The sequence below is a fragment of the Microcaecilia unicolor genome, chromosome 4, assembly GCF_901765095.1.
Source record: "Microcaecilia unicolor chromosome 4, aMicUni1.1, whole genome shotgun sequence".
In the NCBI taxonomy this organism is placed as follows: Eukaryota; Metazoa; Chordata; class Amphibia; order Gymnophiona; family Siphonopidae; genus Microcaecilia; species Microcaecilia unicolor.
The window spans coordinates 167,581,623-167,604,192 of record NC_044034.1 but is presented as its reverse complement, the minus strand read 5'-3'; the positions used below and the strand labels follow the sequence as shown (position 1 = coordinate 167,604,192).

At 43.5% G+C, this 22,570-nt stretch overlaps 1 protein-coding gene across 4 annotated transcripts in view; it reads right to left on the bottom strand.

Moving 5' to 3' along the window:
- Nucleotides 1–22,570, bottom strand: part of LOC115468841 (para-nitrobenzyl esterase-like) — a 56,254-nt gene that overhangs the window by 6,000 nt on the left and 27,684 nt on the right. For 3 of the 4 annotated variants that reach the window (XM_030200881.1, XM_030200880.1, XM_030200878.1), the window contains 8 exons: nt 15,023–15,698; nt 14,355–14,462; nt 6,951–7,147; nt 6,148–6,350; nt 3,236–3,294; nt 2,984–3,151; nt 2,478–2,699; nt 2,221–2,367 (listed from right to left, as the gene is read on the bottom strand). In XM_030200881.1, the coding sequence (XP_030056741.1) occupies nt 2,225–2,367; nt 2,478–2,699; nt 2,984–3,151; nt 3,236–3,294; nt 6,148–6,350; nt 6,951–7,147; nt 14,355–14,462; nt 15,023–15,698 (1,776 nt within the window). In that variant the 3' untranslated portion in view covers nt 2,221–2,224. Of the gene's footprint in view, nt 1–2,220; nt 2,368–2,477; nt 2,700–2,983; nt 3,152–3,235; nt 3,295–6,147; nt 6,351–6,950; nt 7,148–14,354; nt 14,463–15,022; nt 15,702–22,570 lie in introns of all 4 variants that reach the window. The other variant, XM_030200879.1, reaches the window with a different exon arrangement.

Genomic DNA, 22,570 nt, shown 5'->3' with positions numbered 1-22,570 from the left:
TGGGGATCACGGGGCCAGACAGAGTGAATGACCAGTTCTGCATAAGGACTTCCTTCAGTACCTTATGTAGAGGAGCCATCACTGCCTCCTTACGTGGAGAAGGATAGTCCAGGACCTCGAGCATCCTCAAAGTCCATAGGGAATGGAATAGCCATAGCCATTTACTGGACAAAAGATGTAAAGGAAAGACTCTCAGGAGGAGACAGTCTTCTTTCAGGTGGAGGGGAAGGTTGAGAAGGAATCCCTTACGACTCATCAGAAAAAAAGTATCTGGGATATTCCTCTGACTCCCATGAACGCTCCTTTTCACTATTGGTTAATACCTCTCTCAGGGCACTCCAAGACTGAACCTGCCTCAACACTGAGGATCGATGTCCTCGATGGCGATGTCGAGAGGCCAACGCCCACCTGGACTGCGGCGAAGCTTCCTCCACTGACATCGAAGGCGAGTCGACCTGGGTGGCAGCTGGCACTGAGGATGGGGACTTCACCACAGGTGAAGGGCCAGACGCTACTGCAACAGATGGTACGGAAGGCGCAAGCACCCCCAACACCGAAGCAGACTGATGCAGCAGTCCTTCCAGACGCTCTGGAAGCAGGGCCCGGATGCGCTCATCGAGAGACGCCATCGGAGAAGGCTGCGGGGTTGGTGGAACAACTGGTAGCAGAATCTGCTGAGGCTCAGGTGCAGGCATTGGGCTGCTAGGAGACTGGCGCATCGGCACCTTCTGTATAGAGGGAGAACGATCCTCTCGGCGCCGACGCTTTCCAGGTGTCGAATCTGTCGACACCCCAGAGCACCCGGCACCGTGTGTAGAAGGAGATTGATGACGGTGCTTCTTTGCCTTCGCTCGATGCCCGTCATTGAGACTCCTCAGTATCGACAAGGACTATGTGGAATCCTCACGTCTCCTCGGGGTCGGGTCTGACGATGGTCGGTCCCGGGGGGCCTGCATAGTGGGAGGCCTCGGGACAGGTGGAGACCCACTTGATGCCTCACTGCTCCCAGCTCGACTTGGTGTCTCGGCAGCCATTACCTCTGCTCCTGACGTCAATGCATCCCTTGATTTCGACGCCGACGACCTCAGTACTTTTGACGATGCCAACGTCAAAGGACCAGACTGAGCCCCAAAATGTTTTTCTCATTGGGCTTCTGGAGCCACTTGGGTCCGTTTCTTCATACGAAGACACAGATTACAAGCAGCTGGGCTGTGGTCGGGCCCAAGCCACTGGATACACCAGGAATGGGTATCGGTACCTGAGATGGTCTGGTTGCACTGAGTACAATGTTTGAAGCCGCTGGGTATCTTCGATGATATGGAAGGAAAAACGGCCTCGGCGAAATCAAAAGATGCGATTGTGCCAAAAAGGAAGGGCACAAAAAAAGGAAGAAACCCGCCCATGCAGCCTATAGGCCGTCTGCGTCGAAAAAAAACAAAGATAACTTAAAATCGGGAAGAAAAGGGACTAAGAGGGAAACTAAGGTTTATACTTTTTATTTTTTGTAAACCAAGCAAGAAAAAAAATGAAAAAACTCATGAAAAAAGAAGACTCTTTTCCCGGGCCTTAATGAGGAACACAGGAGGGACCTGCCGCACCTCGTTGCGGAAAAAGAAAAACTGAGGTACATGCTCTTGTGGCAGGCGAGAAGTCAGTCTGTGTATGCGCGCCAGAAGACTCTGACAAAGCTTGTTTTTGCTGTAGCAAAATGCAGATTCCTGGGCCGATGCGGACATCGACCCACACGTGAGAATAAGCAGCCTGCTTGTCCTCGGAGAATCCACTTTATCATTTAGTTCAAAGCGGATTCCAAAAGTTCATAGCAACGATATGTGACAATCTCTGGGCAAAGGTGACAAAAGTAACACATCCAAAATGTTGAGAATGGCTGAATTTTCTTGTCATGGGTCCATAAGCAGTCTGAAAAAGTTACATTTGAACATCTGTAACTTTTTTATTTTTTCACATAAAAGGATGGGGTTTGAACTGTTGCATGACAACTTGTTTGCACTAACAGAATTCATTAAAACCTCATTTTTTTGTTTCTGGTTCTTTAGTCATCTTTTCCCAGAGAATAAATTCAGCCACAAATACATAGAAAACAGATAAAACATCCTCCTCTAATAATAAAACATACCAGATTACACTGAAAGTAAATAAGCAAACAAAAATTAGCAGTGAATGAAGCAAATAAGTATGGAATAGCCACGTTGGTTCTACCTGTTTAATTGACCCAGGCGTATTCATAGAGGCCATTGTTTTTCCACAGCGCACAGCGTTCTGGGTGGTAGTTGGTGATAACAGACATAGAGCTGGATAGCAAGACAATACCCTCTGGATATTGCGGCCACACACCCTCCATCTCTCCTGCAGGAATAAGAGTTTGCTTCAGTTTATATTTAGGAAGAAGGTGACCTTTCCGGAAACTCCTCAGACACTGCATAATACACTCTGTCAGGAGTCATGGCGGGACCTACCATGCTTTGCAAAATGTACCAGGTGCTTCTGAATAAGTCTCTCAAAGTCTCGATCAGATTTTGTGGTAACTCCCAAGACCAAATCCAGACTTCCAAAGAACCCAAAGGTGTCCAGCAGGTGAAATGCAAACCAGCTATTGAAGGGTAAGAAGTCTGAACTCGAGGCAGCTCGTGAAGGTGTGTACGTTATAATGTAACGATAGACGGGGCTGGACAATGCGTCTGTGTAAACAGAAAAGAGCAGTGAGGTGTCTGACTTGCAGTGCAAAAAAAGTCATGAATAGCCACTGACTGCTCTAAGAGCAGAGCAGCACTTCTAATGACTGCCCTAGCACTACAGTAATATCTAAAATACTGAAAATGCTCCAGTAACTTGCCCTAACCTTCTGCCTAAAACACAAATAGAAAAGGATGGGTGGTTGAGAACAATGTCAGTTCCAGAGAAACTACAGTTTCTTTCTTTGAAATGATAGTCATAGAACAAAAATCTGCTCTTTTCATTGTACCTGCGGCAACTTTGGCGAGCTCATTGTTAGGACAGGTGGCCCTCAAGTCTGACACCATCGTCACGTATGCCTTCTCCACACAGCGCTCTGGCTGGTTACAGAAATCGGAGATAGGGTAGAGATGAAGGGCATCATAGGAAAGGTTCCCCCCAAATGTGTCCAGGATTGCTGCAGAGGGGACAGATACCATACAGTTAGCAGAGGATGTAGCTGTGCAGCCTCCAGAGGAACAAAAGCATTTAGAAAGCTTACTTTTCACCTTCCATTCATAATCCTCTACAGTCCAGGAAGAAATGTTGGGATACACGGGGCTGGGAAATAGAAAACAAATGGAAAATCAGAACATTTTGGACTCGGGCAAGACACTTAAATCTAAGCAGCTCTGAGTTAAACACAGCGGTGCCCTATCTGTGCCAGCTGGGCCTCCAGCACTAGGGATGTACAATCATTTGAAATTACAATTTCCATGTCATCTTTTTGACCTAAATGATAGCGAAAAAAGTTAAATTACAGGTTGTAATTAGTGTGCATTCTTCAGACAGAGTGTTTATTGTTCATGAATAAGGCACATACTGTTGGAAGAGTTTATGCTATTCTCCAACAGTGTGCACTCTTTGCAAATAGTGTTCCATAGCCATGAATAGTGTGCATTCTTTGGAAAGTGTGTGTATTATTCATGAACAAGGTGCATTTCTTTTGGCATATTCACGAATAGTGTGCATTATTCATGAATAAGGTGTACTCCTGTGTGCACTATTCTCCAATAGTATGCACTCTTTGCAAATAGTGTACTGTAGCCATGAACAGTGCGTGCATGTGTGCTCTATTGTTGAAAGCTGTGCACTAGTTACAATATCGTCCTCCAAATACAAAAAAAGGATAAGAAATTTCCGTAAATGATTTGGGAATCGAAACAAAATAAAAATATTGTGGTTACAGCTTAAGCTTCCTCCCAACAGTGCCTTGTCAGTGTGAGCTTCCTCCTCACAGCAATGTCCAGTTACAATGATTTTGATTATACAGAAGCAATGAAGAACCTGTCACTAAGTCCTAACATGTTACTGCTGCTCCCCTTCCCCACATGGTTAGGAATTTCCTAGCTATGATTTTAAAAAGAAGCATAAGCTGGAGTGGAGGAGTGGCCTAGTGGTTAGGGTGGTGGAGTTTGGTCCTGGGGAACTGAGGAACTGAGTTCGATTCCCACTTCAGGCACAGGCAGTTCCTTGTGACTCTGGGCAAGTCACTTAACCCTTCATTGCCCCAAGTAAGCCGCATTGAGCCTGCCATGAGTGGGAAAGCACGGGGTACAAATATAACAAAAAACAAAACAAAAAAAAAGATAAAACCCCTCCGAAGGGACACCACCTTGCAAGTGGTGGAGGGGCTTCCACGTTTCAATGACTCAGAGGGCTATGCTGTAGGGTTACCCATATCAGACAGGCCTCTGAGGAGAAACCAGACAAAGAGTGTCCCAACCTGGAGGATCCAAGATGGCGTTGAGGGAGGACGTACGCTAGTTGAGTTCCCGTTTTACACCAGAATGCCTGAAGAAGAAGGTGCGCTCCCCAGAGAATGGGGAAGAGAAAAGGCAAAGCCGTGGTGCTGTCCTCCTCGAACACGGCTGGGGTTCCCACCACTTCTCAGTCTATTTTGGAGAGATTCGGGGTCATAACGTCGGGGATATCGGTTCTTGCTTCGGGGAACAGCAAGGCTTTATTGCCGAATCTCAGTGGAGGGAGTGACTTTGAGTCCCCCTGTTGGCACGACCCCTCCAAGACCCGGAAATAGTAATGCTTCGCTATGGAGGTCAATAATGGAAACGCCCGAAGTGGGTTAGGATTTTCATATGACCTGAGGAGGTCCTGGTGCAGCATCGACTCTGGATAATAAACCAACTGGGGGATTGGAGAGTGAGCTCTTCCCCCCGAAGATATCTGGAGTGGTTTCTGTGGAGAAATTGGACTTGGTGAAGCCAATAATGTCATAAAGGACATACTATAGGAACTGCAGCAGAATGTGAATAACTGTCTTCTTCAGATGTTTAAAATTTTTCATTATGTGAGTTAAAGAATTTATATTAATACTTATCTAACAAAGTGGAAGACCAAGATATAAAAAGAGACTTTGATTACGGAAATGGCTTCTCTATGAAAATTAGATAATTTGGTAATGAAGAATAGTTATTTTTCTTGTAAAAACTGGAATTTCTGGAGAACCAATTAAGGGAAAATAACTTAAGAATGATAAATTTACCTATAATATCCTATATATTAGCTACTGAATTCTTGAAGAAATATTTCTCTGATACTTTGCTAATACCTTCTGATAGCCACCTTTTGGTGACTAAAATTATATTTCCTTTAAAATCTTCTTTCAGAGAAAAGAGATGTGTTTAACTGACATTTTGGAAAAGTCAGAAGTTATAGATAGTTATATTATTAGTGACTTTCGTCTTTGATTAGATAGGAACGACGTTTTGAAATTGTATTTCCGATATATGGTTGATAGTTTTTTGGGTTCAAAGATGAATATATTTCCTGACACATCAAGGGAATCGCAGACTGGGAGGTGTGAAGTCTTGGCTTTTCAGCCAGGAATCATTGCCCCAGGTGGGACCTTCCTAGCACGATTCCTTTGTAAGTGTTTTATTTTTCTTATTACTTATTTGTTTGAACCTAAGAAATTATAGAGTTTGTGGAAACAGATGAAGAATCCTCTGCAGCAACTTCCTTCAGTTACCACTGTACCGGCTGCAATAACCGATTAACCTTCCTCCCTCAGAAAATGTGAAGTGTAAGATTAACCATTTTGAGTTTTTCTTATTTTCTTTAAGATTGTTTGTTTTCCTGATCTTGGATCTTCCAATTGTGGACAATTATGTAAATATATTTTGTTGAGAGAAAATGTTTTCCTTTTTGTATTAATTTCTGTGATAAATGTGACTGTAATTAAGTAAAATGATAAATTAAAAAATAAATAAATAAATAAATAAAAAGAAGCATAAACAGTACCTTCCCATCCCCCATAACCTGTTAACTGTGCCAATCAGATACAGCATGATTGTTACCCCTCCTGATTCCTTGCTAGGATGGTTTAACAGCATCAGATACCTGTTTCTCCTGGTCTGAACCTCACACAGCCCTCAATGCAAGCAGATCCCTCACCCAAAATCTGTCTCCTGCATGGTTGTGCCAATCATCAAGGGAACATCATTGTAACCAGGAGTCCTCTTCTTCCACATCTCCAGCGGTGGTTCTGGCACCACGTACCCATCTACTACAGCCACCGCTCCATTCAGCCTACTCTTCACAGGGAGGTCAGTCAGGTCATCAGCTGCCCAATATGGGTATTCAAACCATGGGATGGACTGAAGAGGATAAAGGGGGGGGGGGGAGCGAGAAGAACATACGTGAGTCTCTTACCACTGGTAATCTACTGCCTGCCAAAACTCAAAGATGTACTGTAAGTCTGCAGCACATCTCTATTATGCTGCCTGCCTGTTGCTGTTGTGCTTACTTGTAGGATTCTTTCTCTGGAATTTGCCTATAGGATTGTCAAAAGAAGCAGGGAAAAAAAACTAGCTATGGACCAGGGGGCCAGAATTGCACCCCATCCATTGGCTTTCCTTGCTGACATCAGGAAAGTGGGCAGGGCAGAGCATGACAGAGCACTTGGGGGGGGGGGGGGGGGTTGCATAAGGTTCTTTTGTGGCTTGCGATGCTCCTGAGCCCAGTATCCTGTCTCTGACAGTGGCTAATATGGGTCACTTGGAAATCCCCAGCAGATCACTTCTCTGCCACTCATTCTCTAGTGCACGAGGTGAAGATCTCTGTACCTGCCACATTAATAAATATTAATTAACCAGTCCCCCAGGACCTTGCCCAAACCTTTTTTAAACCCAGTTATGCTATTAATTTTGACCACAGCACTGCAGGGGTCACCTGCCAGACTACCCCAGAGGGGTTACCTTCAGGACTTTTTCTACAGGGAGGGTAAGCAGACACTCAAGGTCTTTGCAGTTTGTCTTCCGCAAGAACACCAGATTGTCACGCTCAGTCTCGGACAGTTTCTTGGTGTAAACGTAGGAGCCGCTCATGTCAATTGCTCGCTGGAAAAGGTTTTTTGCAAGTGGTGACATCATTAGAGTCCAGACAGAGGTTCCTCCTGGATTTAACAGCACAGAAAAAGGTGAAAATGGCTCTTAAGTTCTACCCATACTTTCATGCTGACAAAAACAAGCACACGTCCCAATCATATCTAGGCTCAAAACCATAGTGGTTTCCTCTTGATTCATGTACACACCATCATACACCACTTTCCAAACAATAATTCCTATAACAGACACTGACAAATACTCACACACTTACACAATGATTCACACGACTTGCACTAATCCCACATTATTCAAGTGCAAACCCTGAATCATGCTTGCATACACCAACTTTCAGGACTGGTGGAAGCACTGAGAGGCCAATGCAGAAAGCAACCGCAGGCTTAGCTGTGGGGTTATTGCGGATTGAACATGGATTGTATGCACCAAGCAATGCAGAGAGGACTTGTGCGTGGATGTTAACTCACAGCTGCAAGTTGTATTAAAATGTACACTGACGAGCTAATTTAGGTATTCTGTGCCATGCCACTTACTTTTGACGCGGGCACAGTGCAGGAGTCTTTTTGCTTAGGTCCGGGATGGCGTAGAAGGTTTTGTGGAGAGAATTTCTTATTTTTTCTAATTTAACTGTTGGTTTTGTCTTGTTTTACCTGCAGAAGGAAGCCTCTGCAAGTTTTACAAGCAGATAGAAAGTAACAAGCAAATGCGCGTGCTGGAACAAAACCGAAAGGGAAAGCACACATTAGCGCTTCTTCTTCTGCACCTAAATATGAGTCACAAAAATTTTATATGCAAGTGATTTGTGTGAGGCTCATATTTAGGCTCAAAACATCAAGTGCTGGTGTTGCTGACACTTTCACTTTTTGTTTGGGCATGTGCACAAGAAGCCACGCTTATTGCAAAACTTTGTACGTATGTGCCTGAATACTCCCCCACATTTGTTGTAGGTTTTCCACACATAAAATCTGCACGCATTAGCTTCTTGCATGCCAAGGTATTACATTTGCAGTTGAAGCCACGAGCCAAGACATCTGCCTATGGCTCTTCCACAAGCCTTTCTGCATCGGGGCCTCAGTGAATTCTGTGGGTGCCTAGACTGCCACAGTTTGGAGGGGGAGATGCGAGCTGCAGAACCTGATGCTTCCACCAGCTCTGCTTCACTCTACACTGAAGCCTCTCTCCTCCCCAATGGCCTTAATGCCACCATTCTGGTGTCCACAAAATTATGCAAAATCGTAAGTGCAAATCTCAATAACTCCTGTACAGTAACATACCCATGTACACTAACTCCCACATAATAATTTCTGTGTTTGTATGACACATGCTCAAAATGATTCAGATGCACTCTTAACTGACACACTTTAACAAGCACACAACTCACTCACAGTGACACATGCCGACAGACTTGCCTGACTCAAATATTAACACAGGCTCAACTTGCACTGAGGTGAATGAGCCAGGACAGAGCCATTAGATGTACCAAGAGGACATTAAAAAATAAATAAATAATAAAATAGAGCTGCGAGTTAACAATTTTATTACATATCCAACTCATAAAAGACCCAACATGGTCATGTTTGGATGCCCTGCCTGCATCAGGGGTCATATGCTGAACAGAACACACCACAAACATTTTGCAGAATACCCAATTGAAAGTAAAATGCATTTTAGTTCATTGGAAAAGAAGAATTATTTATTTATTTCTACTCCTTTTGAGCTTAGATAAAGCATTCTGATTGCTGATTGTGAAATCACTTTGGGGAGACTGTCAGTGATACTTTTGACACTAAATGAAGTGGTTTATTCTACTTTGCCAGAGTGTCACTGGGTGATCTTTCTTTATGGGGATTTTACATATTTACATTTTAATGACCCCCTGATGCAGGCAAGGTGCTGAAACATGGCTGTGTTGGGTCTTTAAATACAGTTCTATTTATTAATTTTTCATTGTGTCTTGGTACATCTCTTGGTCCTGTCCTGGCCTTTTGCTCTTCTGATTTAACTTCGCAACCTGTGGAGGTTATACTCACCTTCTGTCCTTTTGTTGATAACTTAAGTTACACCACACAGATGCAAACAAAATATATTCAACCATCCTGAAAAATTCACCCTGTGCTAATGCACAGAAACATGAATCCACTAATTTGGTCAATCGAATATTCAAAGTGGGGATATACAAATATTACAAATTGCAATAAACCCTGACTTGTCCCCATTTTAATCAGTAATCAACTTTTGCTGCTATGTATTCATACCATACATTGCTGATGAATATCGGCTTCAAGTAATTGTAATCAAAAACTTTAAACTTAGAAGTAAAGCAACTCATTTCACATGAGGTTATTTCACCATGATTCACCTGTCTGTGAATGCAGACAATTGAACATGTAGAGAGAACATTGACTACAGGACCATACCCTGAGGCAGCATTTGCGAAACATGGTCTATCTTGGTGCCGGATCCTATCAATAAAATAAATGATATTGTTTGTTGAATTTTGAGCAATTTTAAGCATTGTATGAAGAATAAAAGTTTATAAAAGGACCGATGACAAGGGAAGTAAGTCAAGGAGATGTAACTTCATGTGAAATGGGTCACCGCTGAGGTCCAGTACAGACAAGTTGATTTACTTCTGAGTTTAAAGTTTTTGATTATGGGATTGAGGAGGGGTGTGTCAAGATGGCGGCCAAGCATGTTGGTTAATGGACAGGGTTTGTCTGCTGGCGTTATCTTTATCAATTTCTTCGAACAATGCCACACACAAAAAGAAAAGGGACGGTAAAAGCCCGACTGCCATCGGACAGGACCTCGTCCCCAGTCCAGCAGACATTGGACCGTTATACAACAGCTGGTTCTCTTATTGGAGTGGAGACTCCCGCTGAAGGAACCGAGAAAGGAGAATTGGCCCTTCTAGGAAATGAAACATCATTGTCGTCTCCAGATCTCAACCCTCCACCACGTCCCGCGTTCATTAGAGTTGAGGCGGGAAGTACAGAGGCGTCAGAAGTCGTTGCTGATCATGCTTTAGTTGGCAGTGCTTCTCTCTTGGATGCGGAGGGGAAGAAAATGGAAGCAATCAGTGCTCCCATGGTGATAACCTTGGAATCCATCTGGGGAGCTCTACAACAGCTAACAACAATGATTACTACTTCAGTACAAGAAACGGTGCATTTGGTTAACAAAATGGACAATTTGGTATTATCGATTGAAGAAATTAAGCAAGAAACAAAAAAAACATCAAGTTACACAACTACAAACAGAGGTAACAACATTAAAGTCTGTTTCTAATGCTACTATAGTGGATGTAACTGTGATACGTCGTAAATTAGAACAGATCAAGAACTATAATCGTCGTTTGAACTTTAGGATCTTAAATTTCCTGATGGCCACGGGCATAAATTCGACAGATTTCTTTAAGAAATATTTGCTAAAGGTTTTACATTTTCATGCAGCAGCAATCCCTCCTTTAAATAAAACTTTCTACCTGCCAGTATCTAATCAAAATCGAGTAGAGCAAGAAGGCCTAGGGAATGAGATCCAAAAGTATGGAACAGTACAAGGTTTACAAGATATTTCAGCCTTGCTAGAGGAATCATTGACAGAAATAACTTTGAGGCATACTTTAATAGTTTCTTTTGTGTTTGAACAGGACCTAAATTCTGTTTTAAAGATGTACTTTAAGAATTTTTAAAAACTTTTTGTGGGCACAGAGTTTGGATCTATCCTGATGTAACAAAATCCACAGAAGGCGGAAATTCCTAGTGCTTAGAGAAGAAACAAGGCTGATAGGAGCAAAATTTTTATAAGCCTATCCGTGTAAATGTATAATAAAATTTCTGCAAAACAAGTATATTTTCTGGGAACCAGAACAACTACGATCGTTTCTGGAATTAAAAAGAGCACCCACTGGACCCAAGGTTTGAGAAAACTGAGATCACGATATTTTGAGAGAACATGGTCAGGCCAATTTCTAGATATATTTTGATTTTCCTATTTGGTACTCCTTACTCTCAACATGCTCCCCTTATATCCTTTTATATCCTCTTTTTCCCCTTTTTTTTTGGTCTAAGGAAGAGATATATAATTTCCTGTATACAATTGTATTTACTTAATTTAATCTCTCTATATTGCAATTTGCAAGTGAATTTGTAAAAATTAATTTAAAAAAAATAAAGTTTTTGATTACAATTAATTGAAGCCGATATTCATCAGAAATGTATGGTATGAATGCTTCGCAGTAACAGTTGATTAATGATTAAAATGTGCACAAGTCTGTGATTAGAAACATGTGACTTACAAGGCATATTAATTTACGCTGCCACATATTGAAACCATCCTTTGTACTCATTCACTCAACTTGCATTGATACATTTCTACTGACATACATGAACGCATTCTCCAACTGCCTCCCTCACCTGAGACACAGGCTAACATACTAACAGACAAATGTACTGAGTCACTTTCATTTATGTTCACATACTGACACAAATTGCCTCTGCATTTATGGTGATAAAATTACTCGAGAAAATAAAACCAAGCAATGCTTTGCGATCTACACATTACACATGAGGGAAGTAAGTGTGCAAGTCAGTAGAGTGTGAGTGGGTAGGAATGTGCCTGGGTGTGTGTAAGGATGCCATTCTGTTTGAATGAACACAGTGTCTGAAAAAAAAACGGGACCTCTTAAATAGTTTCAAAATACTTTGCAATGGTTTAAACATTTATGACCTTCAAAAATACATTATAACAATGGGGATTTTTCTTATTTAATTCATAAGTACATAAGTACATAAGTAGTGCCATACTGGGAAAGACCAAAGGTCCATCTAGCCCAGCATCCTGTCACCGACAGTGGCCAATCCAGGTCAAGGGCACCTGGCACGCTCCCCAAACGTAAAAACATTCCAGACAAGTTATACCTAAAAATGCGGAATTTTTCCAAGTCCATTTAATAGCGGTCTATGGACTTGTCCTTTAGGAATCTATCTAACCCCTTTTTAAACTCCGTCAAGCTAACCGCCCGTACCACGTTCTCCGGCAACGAATTCCAGAGTCTAATTACACGTTGGGTGAAGAAAAATTTTCTACGATTCGTTTTAAATTTACCACACTGTAGCTTCAACTCATGCCCTCTAGTCCTAGTATTTTTGGATAGCGTGAACAGTCGCTTCACATCCACCCGATCCATTCCACTCATTATTTTATACACTTCTATCATATCTCCCCTCAGCCGTCTCTTCTCCAAGCTGAAAAGCCCTAGCCTTCTCAGCCTCTCTTCATAGGAAAGTCGTCCCATCCCCACTATCATTTTCGTCGCCCTTCGCTGTACCTTTTCCAATTCTACTATATCTTTTTTGAGATACGGAGACCAGTACTGAACACAATACTCCAGGTGCGGTCGCACCATGGAGCGATACAACGGCATTATAACATCCGCACACCTGGACTCCATACCCTTCCTAATAACACCCAACATTCTATTCGCTTTCCTAGCCGCAGCAGCACACTGAGCAGAAGGTTTCAGCGTATCATCGACGACGACACCCAGATCCCTTTCTTGATCCGTAACTCCTAACGCGGAACCTTGCAAGACGTAGCTATAATTCGGGTTCCTCTTACCCACATGCATCACTTTGCACTTGTCAACATTGAACTTCATCTGCCACTTGCACGCCCATTCTCCCAGTCTCGCAAGGTCCTCCTGTAATCGTTCACATTCCTCCTGCGACTTGACGACCCTGAATAATTTTGTGTCATCGGCGAATTTAATTACCTCACTAGTTATTCCCATCTCTAGGTCATTTATAAATACATTAAAAAGCAACGGACCCAGCACAGACCCCTGCGGGACCCCACTAACTACCCTCCTCCACTGAGAATACTGGCCACGCAATCCTACTCTCTGCTTCCTATCTTTCAACCAGTTCTTAATCCATAATAATACCCTACCTCCGATTCCATGACTCTGCAATTTCTTCAGGAGTCTTTCGTGCGGCACTTTGTCAAACGCCTTCTGAAAATCCAGATATACAATATCAACCGGCTCCCCATTGTCCACATGTTTGCTTACCCCCTCAAAAAAATGCATTAGATTGGTGAGGCAAGACTTCCCTTCACTAAATCCGTGCTGACTTTGTCTCATCAGTCCATGTTTTTGTATATGCTCTGCAATTTTATTCTTAATAATAGCCTCCACCATCTTGCCCGGCACCGACGTCAGACTCACCGGTCTATAATTTCCCGGATCTCCTCTGGAACCCTTCTTAAAAATCGGAGTAACATTGGCTACCCTCCAGTCTTCCGGTACTACACTCGATTTTAGGGACAGATTGCATATTTCTAACAGTAGCTCCGCAAGTTCATTTTTTAGTTCTATTAATACTCTGGGATGAATACCATCAGGTCCCGGTGATTTACTACTCTTCAGCTTGCTGAACTGACCCATTACATCCTCCAAGGTTACAGAGAATTTGTTTAGTTTCTCCGACTCCCCCGCTTCAAATATTCTTTCCGGCACCGGTGTCCCCCCCAAATCCTCCTCGGTGAAGACCGAAGCAAAGAATTCATTTAATTTCTCCGCTACGGCTTTGTCCTCCTTGATCGCCCCTTTAACACCATTTTCGTCCAGCGGCCCAACCGACTCTTTGGCCGGTTTCCTGCTTTTAATGTATCTAAAAAAATTTTTACTATGTATTTTTGCTTCCAACGCTAATTTCTTCTCAAAGTCCTTTTTTGCCCTCCTTATCTCCGCTTTGCATAATTTGTGTTCAAAGTGTTCTCCTTCAACCTTGACTGTTGGCTCAATGAGTTCTGGGGGTTTCATTAATAAAGAGCTCTACTGTTTTGTGAGCTGGATTCACTGGAGAACCATCCTGTTGAAAAATAAAGTACCCAGAAATGTCTCAAATTTCAGGCAGAAGTTTCTGCTACAGTAGAATATTTTAGGGTTATCTGGAATAATGTTGTGGGTCCCGTTCTTTCCAGACACCATGTATATATGTTTATGTAAGGGATGCATGAGTGCACAAGTGCATAAAAGATTGGATCTACACGCAAGGGCATATCTATATATGTTTGTCTATAAGTGTACAGGTATACCTTTCTGTGTTTGTATGCATTTAGGTCGTCATGTAAGCATGTGTACCGGAAAGTATCTATGTGTGGGAAAGGGGTGTGTGTGTGTTCACACATGCACATGCGTTTGAGTAGCTGTGTGTCTCTGCATGGGCACAGGGATGGATGTGGTGACCTTGGGGTTACCTGAACTCTGTCCATAGATGGTAACTTTCTCAGGGTCTCCCCCAAAGTACTGAATGTTCTCCTTGACCCACTGCAGGGCGGCAATCTGATCCAGGAACCCGTAGTTACCTAGTGACAAATGTAAAAGCTTACAAAGGAGTGGGGATACAGCTCTCTCCTCCACATGAAGTCAGGGAGAAGCAGTACCCCAATCAAGCAGAAGAAGCTACCCCTTCACAAATTAGAAAAAAAACAAACAAACTCAGACACTATTTATCTGTCATGAGAAGCCATCTCCACCACACCTTGCCCCCTACAAATCAGCTAGATAAACTCTAGGGGGTACAAATGCCTCATGCAGCACCCTGAGAAGTACAGAGACCCTCTGATAGCATTAGAGACCAATGAGTGGAAGAGGAGTTATGTAGAGAACCTGTGTTGTGGAATACAGTTGGGAAACAAGAGACTTCCCGTCCCATGGGAAGACAGGAGCTGAAAGATTCCACAACTAAGGGATATAGCTGAAAGCTGGGAGACTGTATCTTGGGGATACAACCAGGGATCCTGGAATCTCTCTATGCTTGGGAAGCAACCAGAAAGAGACTCCCTGAGCCAGGTATGTAGTCAGAGAGCTGAAAGAGTCCCTATTAGCACTACTAGAGTCAGAGAGATGCAAGATGATTACGTACCAGAGGTATCTGTAGGTGAGCCTTCTCGCAACAGTTCCAGGGCCATGAAGCCGAAGGCATTGAGTCGATAGTTGAAGCTGACATGGACAGCCTGGGTTTTATGTGCTAGTTTGCCAGTTGGGCAGTAACCCTTCTCTGAGCCACTGAAGATGTGTAGATACCCTCCATGGATCCATACCATTACTGGTAGCTTGGCATCCAACTCGATGGATGGTGTCCAAATATTTAGATACAAACAGTCCTCTGAGCCCATGACTGTCCCAGTGTCACCAAGTGGACGCAACTGGGCACAGATGGACTTGAACTCAGTGGCAAGAAGTGTGCCATTCCAGCAGGTATGTTTGGGCGGTTTCCACCTTAAGGGCCCCACTGGAGGCATGGCGTAGGGAATGCCTTTAAATGAATATCCAATGCTGCTGTGGAAGCCACGCACCACACCACAGTTTGTGGTTACATCCACCAGTGGGTCACTAGAGATGCCCGACAGGTATGCACAAGCAGCCACCAGGCAACTGAATACTAGGATGCCACAGCCAATATAAGCCATTTTTTTAGTGCCTATACAGTGACCCTGTTCCTGACCTCCTGCTCCAGACCTCTTCACATGAGTCTCTTGCTCCTCCTCCTCCTCCTCTTCCTCCTCAGCAGGTTGCAACAGGTGCTGAAATTCAGCGTCCTGAAGTGAAAGAGAAGGTGTGTTACTCTCAGCCATAAGCAGTTCAGAACACTGACAAAAGGATGCCGCAGGAAAAAAAGTGATATTAGAGGCAATGATAATTCTCCTGTGGATGCTTACTTCTGTCAGTCTGTCCCCTTCCACCCTCTATTCTCCCTCTGGATATCCCCCAACCCTTCAATCTCCTTTCTACCTGCAAGCCAGAGCACTAGCGGGAGTACCCATTGTGGGGACAGTGAAAACACACTGCATGCTCACCCTACCAACCCAATCTTCCGTATCTGCAGTGTGTAAGTGTACCTTGAACAGGATAAGATACTGAGGGAGGGAGACAGTGATGGACAGCACCTTTGCAACAATTCTGTCGCACTATCACAACACTAATCCTCTCCTCACTGGAGCTCAGACCTCAGTGAGCCTGGTCACAAGAAAATATTAATGCAAGTACTATGGGAAACCACAGGTCACAAAATATAGCAATCACTAGATTGCTATAAATCTCTGCTTAAAAGCGAAATACTAAAGGAACTTCTCACATACATGCAGACTCTCCCCGAATACAGACTATGATGAGGCAGGCTTAGTGATCTCCTCTAGGGGGAGAGTTTCTAAGAAACCCATCTCTGGAGAAAGGGCTTTGGGCCATAGATACAAGGGAGAGAGGGAAGACCCGGGGCGCCTGCAGAGAGAAAGGAACAGGGTAACCCCCTCAGGAGTAGAACTGAACTTACTCCAGGTGGTCACGGAGATGAAGCCCAGTTCCTTGGTAAAGAAACAAGATGTGATGCCTTCTCTCCGAAGGAAATAGAGGGGAGGAGCTTTCTGAAGCCCAGCTGAAAACCAGACAGAGCTGAGCAAGGAGGAGGACTGAGCAGGAAGGGCGAGGAGCTCCTCCTGACACGGAGACCATGGACAGCCTGGAAGCAGAGACTCCCTAGCCCTGCAGCAGAAGGTGTTGTAATGGAATGGGAAACCTCATGAAGCACAATTCAAGGTACTGAAAAGGCAGTTGTGGGAGGCCATAGTGAGATTAGTGCTGTGGAGTGGGAGAGTGTGGAGTGCTTTTCTTTTGATTGGTCTTTTTCTTTCCTATTTTAATTTTGGTGTTCCTTTCCAGCCTCTGAAACTTTAGTTATGCTTATTTTGGTACTGTTAGCCACCATGATCTATAATTAGAAAAGGCTGGATATCAAACATTTTAATAAACTTAAACATATCCTGGGGGAACAGTACTAATCAAGAAGTGTTCTGCCCCATATCTTTACTACGTCTCAGTCAAAGCCAAAACCTGAATGTGTAATTCAACAACTACATTTCTTAAGGTAAGGACAGACTGCTGAGAGCTGAGTGTTTGAATCTTAGAACTGTTCAAGCAAGCCTACCCAAATGACCAAGACTAATCCTATGAACCCATCTACCCATCACATTTCCAGGAGACAACGACAATGACCTAATCCACTTCTCCCATCTAATTTCCCTATGCTTATCCCATGTCCCATCCCCCTTTCGCCTCTTCTACCCCTCCTCCAATGTTCACCTACCCTTGCTCATACCCCTTCTACTCCCTTCACTCTTGCCCAGTCTCTACCTACTTATTTCTTTTATTATTCTGATATACTTAACTTATATTTTGTTTCTTCATCAATACTCTGTAATCTCTGTTACTATGTAAGCCGCATTGAACCTGCTCTGAGTGGGAAAGCGCGGGGTACAAATGTAATAAATAAATAAATATATAAAGTTTTCAAACATAAACAGTCAAAAATCAAAATGGAAGCCCCCAAAAAGCTGGACTCAGCTTGCACTGCAACACTGGAAAAACGAACAGAAATGCACATCCTCCTGTAGTGTAGAAATTGTTCTTTTTCCTCTCTCCCTCCTTCTACACTACAGCATGGCTGAAGGTTCACCTAGAGCAAGGTTGTGCAACCTCAATCATCAAGGGCTGCAATCCAGTCGGGTTTTCAGGATTTCCCCAATGAATATGCATGAGATCTATTTGCATGCATTATCTCCATTGTATGCAAATAGATCTCATGCATATTCATTGAGGCAATTCTGAAATCCCTACTTGACGAGGGCTGAGGCTGGACACTCCCGCTACAGCATCAGATACCCTTGGGCTGGCCCTCATGTGACCATGTTCTGGTCCCATTACAAAGGATTAATTGCAACATACAAAAACTTTCAATCTTTGTGCTACTCGAAACTTCAAAATTATTGCCCTATTATCACCTTCATTATATAGTAACATGGTCTACTGGGACAGATAATGACCTGTATGGTCCATCCAACAACATAGTAGATGACGGCAGAAAAAGACCTGCATGGTCCATCCAGTCTGCCCAACAAGATAAACTCATAAGTGCTACTTTTTGTGTATACCCTACTTTGATTTGTACCTGTCCTCTTCAGGGCACAGACTGTATAAGTCTGCCCAGCACTAGCCCCGCCTCCCACCACTGACTCTGGCACAGACCGTATAAGTCTGCCCAGCACTATCCCCAGGTAGCCAGATTCAACTCTGGCACTCTGCAGACTGCACAGGCTCCATTTCTTCATGATTAAGCACTAGTATAGTTCATCTCTGTCTCTCCTTGCCAATTTTGGGGTGGTGTTTCATCAAGTTGGACTCTAAAAATGTCTCATGGTGTATCTCAGTTCTAAGAGGCCCAGCATGATTTGCTAGTAACACTGAACTAATCTTCTTCATTATCAATAATTGTGGCCTCTGGTCTATTTAAAAAAAATATATATGAAAAACTCATTAAGCTGATCAAAGTACTTTTGAATCTTAACTGAACTTAAATGTTAAATGTCATCAGCATACATTCTAAAATGAATTTCTGCTTTTCGTAACTTTTGATAGAGTGGTAGCATATGTATGTTGCATAAAAGAGCCGATAGGGATCAGAAACATCTGAGCCAATATAAATCCACTCACAAGATAGATTTCAAAAGTATGCTGCCTTTGCCCAAATATGCAAACCGAGAAAGTATTAACTCTGGTAAAAACACTATCAAAGGCAGCCAAAGAATGAATAAAATCCAAAGAAATGCCAATCTTTTCTTGTCTAAACCTCATTAAAGAGTATGAAGTAAAGAGAAAATCTACATTTTTGAATTATGTCCAGAACAAACACTATGTAAACAAATTCAAACACCTCATTTTTAATTTAAGAACTCATACAATTCTGGGTGAACTACATTTTTAATTAGCTGGCCAACAGAATCAAATTTGAGATGGGTCATTAGCTGGCACAACTTCCACCCTGCAGAAGACTTTTAAAAAGAATGGCCTGACATTTGCTCATTTCAACTTGTCTGTTAAAAGTCATCCCACTTCGAGGAGGTCCCGTGATGCATTGAGAGGAACGGACGTGTTTTAGTTCCTCTCCGAGGCAGCCCCGAACCTAAGCGCCCGAAATCATCTTGAAACACAAACCGGAACACCCAGACCAAGAAATCACAGCGAGTCCAGTGTATGGACCCCTTCGTTATCAGGGGAAACGTCGAGATGCCCGGAAAAGCGGGGAAAAAAGACGTTGACAAAACGCAAGCAGCGGGCGAATCCAAGATGGCGCGTAGCCCGGGATCAGGACAACAAACACAGCCGCCATTTACCACCTTGCAGCTCCAGCAAATCACAGAGGCGGTAAAAGGGGCTCTGGAACCCCAACTAAAACAGCTATCGGACCAAATCGCGGGGCTCGAGGAACGATTGGCAGATACAGTACGCCGAACCGGCGAATTGGAGAAACGGATGTCTGATAGTGAAGACGGAGCGGCGGAGAGACAGAAAACAATGGAGGAGCTGCAGAAACAAGTCCGCCTGCAGGACTACAAAATAGACGACCTGGAAAACAGGTCAAGGAGATCGAACATCCGCATAGTAGGGATTCCAGAAACAATCACTGACTCACTGCTGCCTACCATTCTGGAAAGATGGCTGAAAACGGAATTCGCCCTCTCAGACAGCGTAGGCCCACTGTGTTTGGAGCGGGCCCACAGGATGGGCCGCAAACAAGAAGGAATGATGCGGCCACGCGTAGTAATAGCAAAAATCCATAATTTTATTCATAAAATGGAGATTATGAGAGGAGCCAGGCAGAAACGAGAAACATTGCAATATGAGGGAAGCCCGGTAAGGGTCTTCCAGGACTACTCGCCAGCGCTTCAGGAAAAGAGGAAGCAGTTTACTCCTTTATGTAAAGAGCTTTTTGAGACTAACAATAGATTCATGCTTATCTATCCTGCACTACTAAAGATACAATATAAAGGAACCTGGAAAACATTTGAAACGCCAGAAGCAGCAAAGAAGTTCATGACAACTATGGAGAGGAGCATGAAGGACCAGACTTGAAAAACAGGATGGATGCAGATCAGGGAGAGATTCCATTTTTTTTCAATGGCACGGTGAGAAAATGCTATGCCAGGGTAGAGACTGCAATGTAGAAAGGACTTTAAAACTTTCAGTTATATGGATGTTATACAGAATGTTTAAAAAGTTAAGAGAAGTTAACAATGTTTCCCACAGGGCGAGAAAGGAATGACTTAGCAGAGGAATGGTAGAAGGGAAAGGAAATTTAAAAAATGTAAACTCGGTTGGAGTGGAAAGACCATAAGGGGCAGGTTAAAATGCATAAGGAAAGGTCGGGCTGGGGGGAGGGGTTGCCAACATCACACAAGACTTCTTCTTCTTGTATAGGGAAGAGATGGGGATATATGGGGGGTCACAAAGGGTAGCAGAAGAAGGGAGGGAGGGAATGAAGGGGAGGGGGGACAAACAGAGGGTAGGGGAGAGGGGTATAGATGACACAAAGTATGGTACAAGGTTGTTGAAGGCGAACATAATATGTAGCATTAGTAAGACCTATTATAGGAAAAGGCGACAACTGCTAAAGGGGCAGAGGGGAAAAAGAGAGGCTATCGGGCGAGGCTGGGCGCCTGATGGCAAGGAACACAAAAACACACAGAATAGGAATAGACCTATAGGAGGTTATGGGTAAAGGAACCCGGATTATCACCTGGAATGTGGGAGGAATTACATCACCAATAAAAAGGGCAAAAATATTAACATCATTAAAAAGGCATAAAGCAGATATTGCGTGCCTCCAGGAAACACGGTTAACCATAGAAGAACATAAGAAACTAAAAAGGAGTTGGGTGGGGGAAGTACATGCAGCAACACAGGAAGGCAGGAAAGGAGGAGTGGCAATCTTGCTTAGAAAAGGGTTACAGGCCAGGTCAGAGCTGATTAGTGCAGACCCCCAGGGTCGGTATGTGCTAATACATTTGTGGTTACAAAACAGGGAAATTTTGTTATTAGCACTATATGCACCGAATAATTATGATAAAGCCTTTTTTAAAGAAATAATTCGCAAATGTATACCACACCAAACCCTAAAACTAATAATAATGGGAGATTTTAATCTGGTGGGAGACCCACAGATGGACTGTTCCTCTCCAAAGGGGGCACACCGAGGGGGCCCTAGATCTAGAGCTCTTTCAGATCTTAACCACCAATTAAATCTGGTGGATGCTTGGAGGGCACTGCACCCCGGGGAGCGAGATTACACGCATCTCTCAAGGGCACATGGCACATACTCAAGAATAGATTACATACTAGTAGATCAAGGGCTATTCCCGTGGGTGCTGGAGGCTAGCATAGGCCCGGAAGAAATTTCTGATCACGCGATGGTTTGGATAGACCTGGAAGCACCACCGTATTATCAAGGGGCAAGGGGATGGAGATTTCCGACATACTTGTATAAACAGAAGGAGTTTGTTGGATATCTCCATCAGAAATGGGAAGAATTTGAAACCTTTAACCAGCAGCATTCAGAAAACCCGATATTATATTGGTCCACAGCAAAAGCAGTGCTTAGGGGAGCGGTAATTGCTTATGTGAGCGCCCGAAATAAGAAAATTGCTAGAGCTATAGTACAGTTAGAAAAGGAGCTAAGCATAGCAAAAAAACGCTTGGTCAGGGACCCTACAAGAAACAATAAGGAGGCACATCATGCAGCACAGGTAACTCTTAATGCACTGTTGCATGAGAGGGCTACAAGAACCTTACACTATCAAAAATACAAATTCCAAAGATATGGAGATAGGGTAGGACCGATGCTGGCTCGCATAACAAAAACATGGGGGCCCTCTCGAGTTATCACAACCATAAGGGATCAACAAGGAAAAGCTCAGAACAATTCAGAAAAAATAGCAGAGATATTGAGAACACATTTTTCAAAGTTATACACATCCCCAGGCCAGCTAGATCAACAACAACTAGAAGAACATCTGACAGCGTTGGGGTTACCACAAGTGGGACAGCAGGGGATAGCCCAATTAAATGAACCTATATCCGGGAAGGAACTACAAAAGGTATTAAAAACGTTAAAACACTTTAAAGCGCCTGGCCCCGACGGACTTACTGGGGAATTCTATAAATTATTACAGATGCAGATCACAGGGCCCTTAACGGCGTACTATGATCAAGTGGTGGAGCAGGGTACATTCCCAGATCATGCCAATGAGGCACAAATAATCTTGCTGTTAAAACCCGGGAAAATAGCTGACAAGGCAGACTCATTCAGACCGATTTCCCTGCTGAATGTAGAAGTAAAGATACTGGCAAGAATACTGGCAGACAGACTGGCCGGTATATTGCCTGAGTTGATCGGCCAGGAACAGGTGGGATTTGTACAAAATAGACAAATAGTTAAAAATATGAGAAAATTGTTACTAGCCATAGCGCACTGCCAACAGCGGGAAACACCAGCTATGGCGGTTAGCTTAGATGCCGAAAAGGCTTTTGATAAAGTAAATTGGCAATATATGTTTGGGGTGTTGGGCCACATGGGATTCCGAGG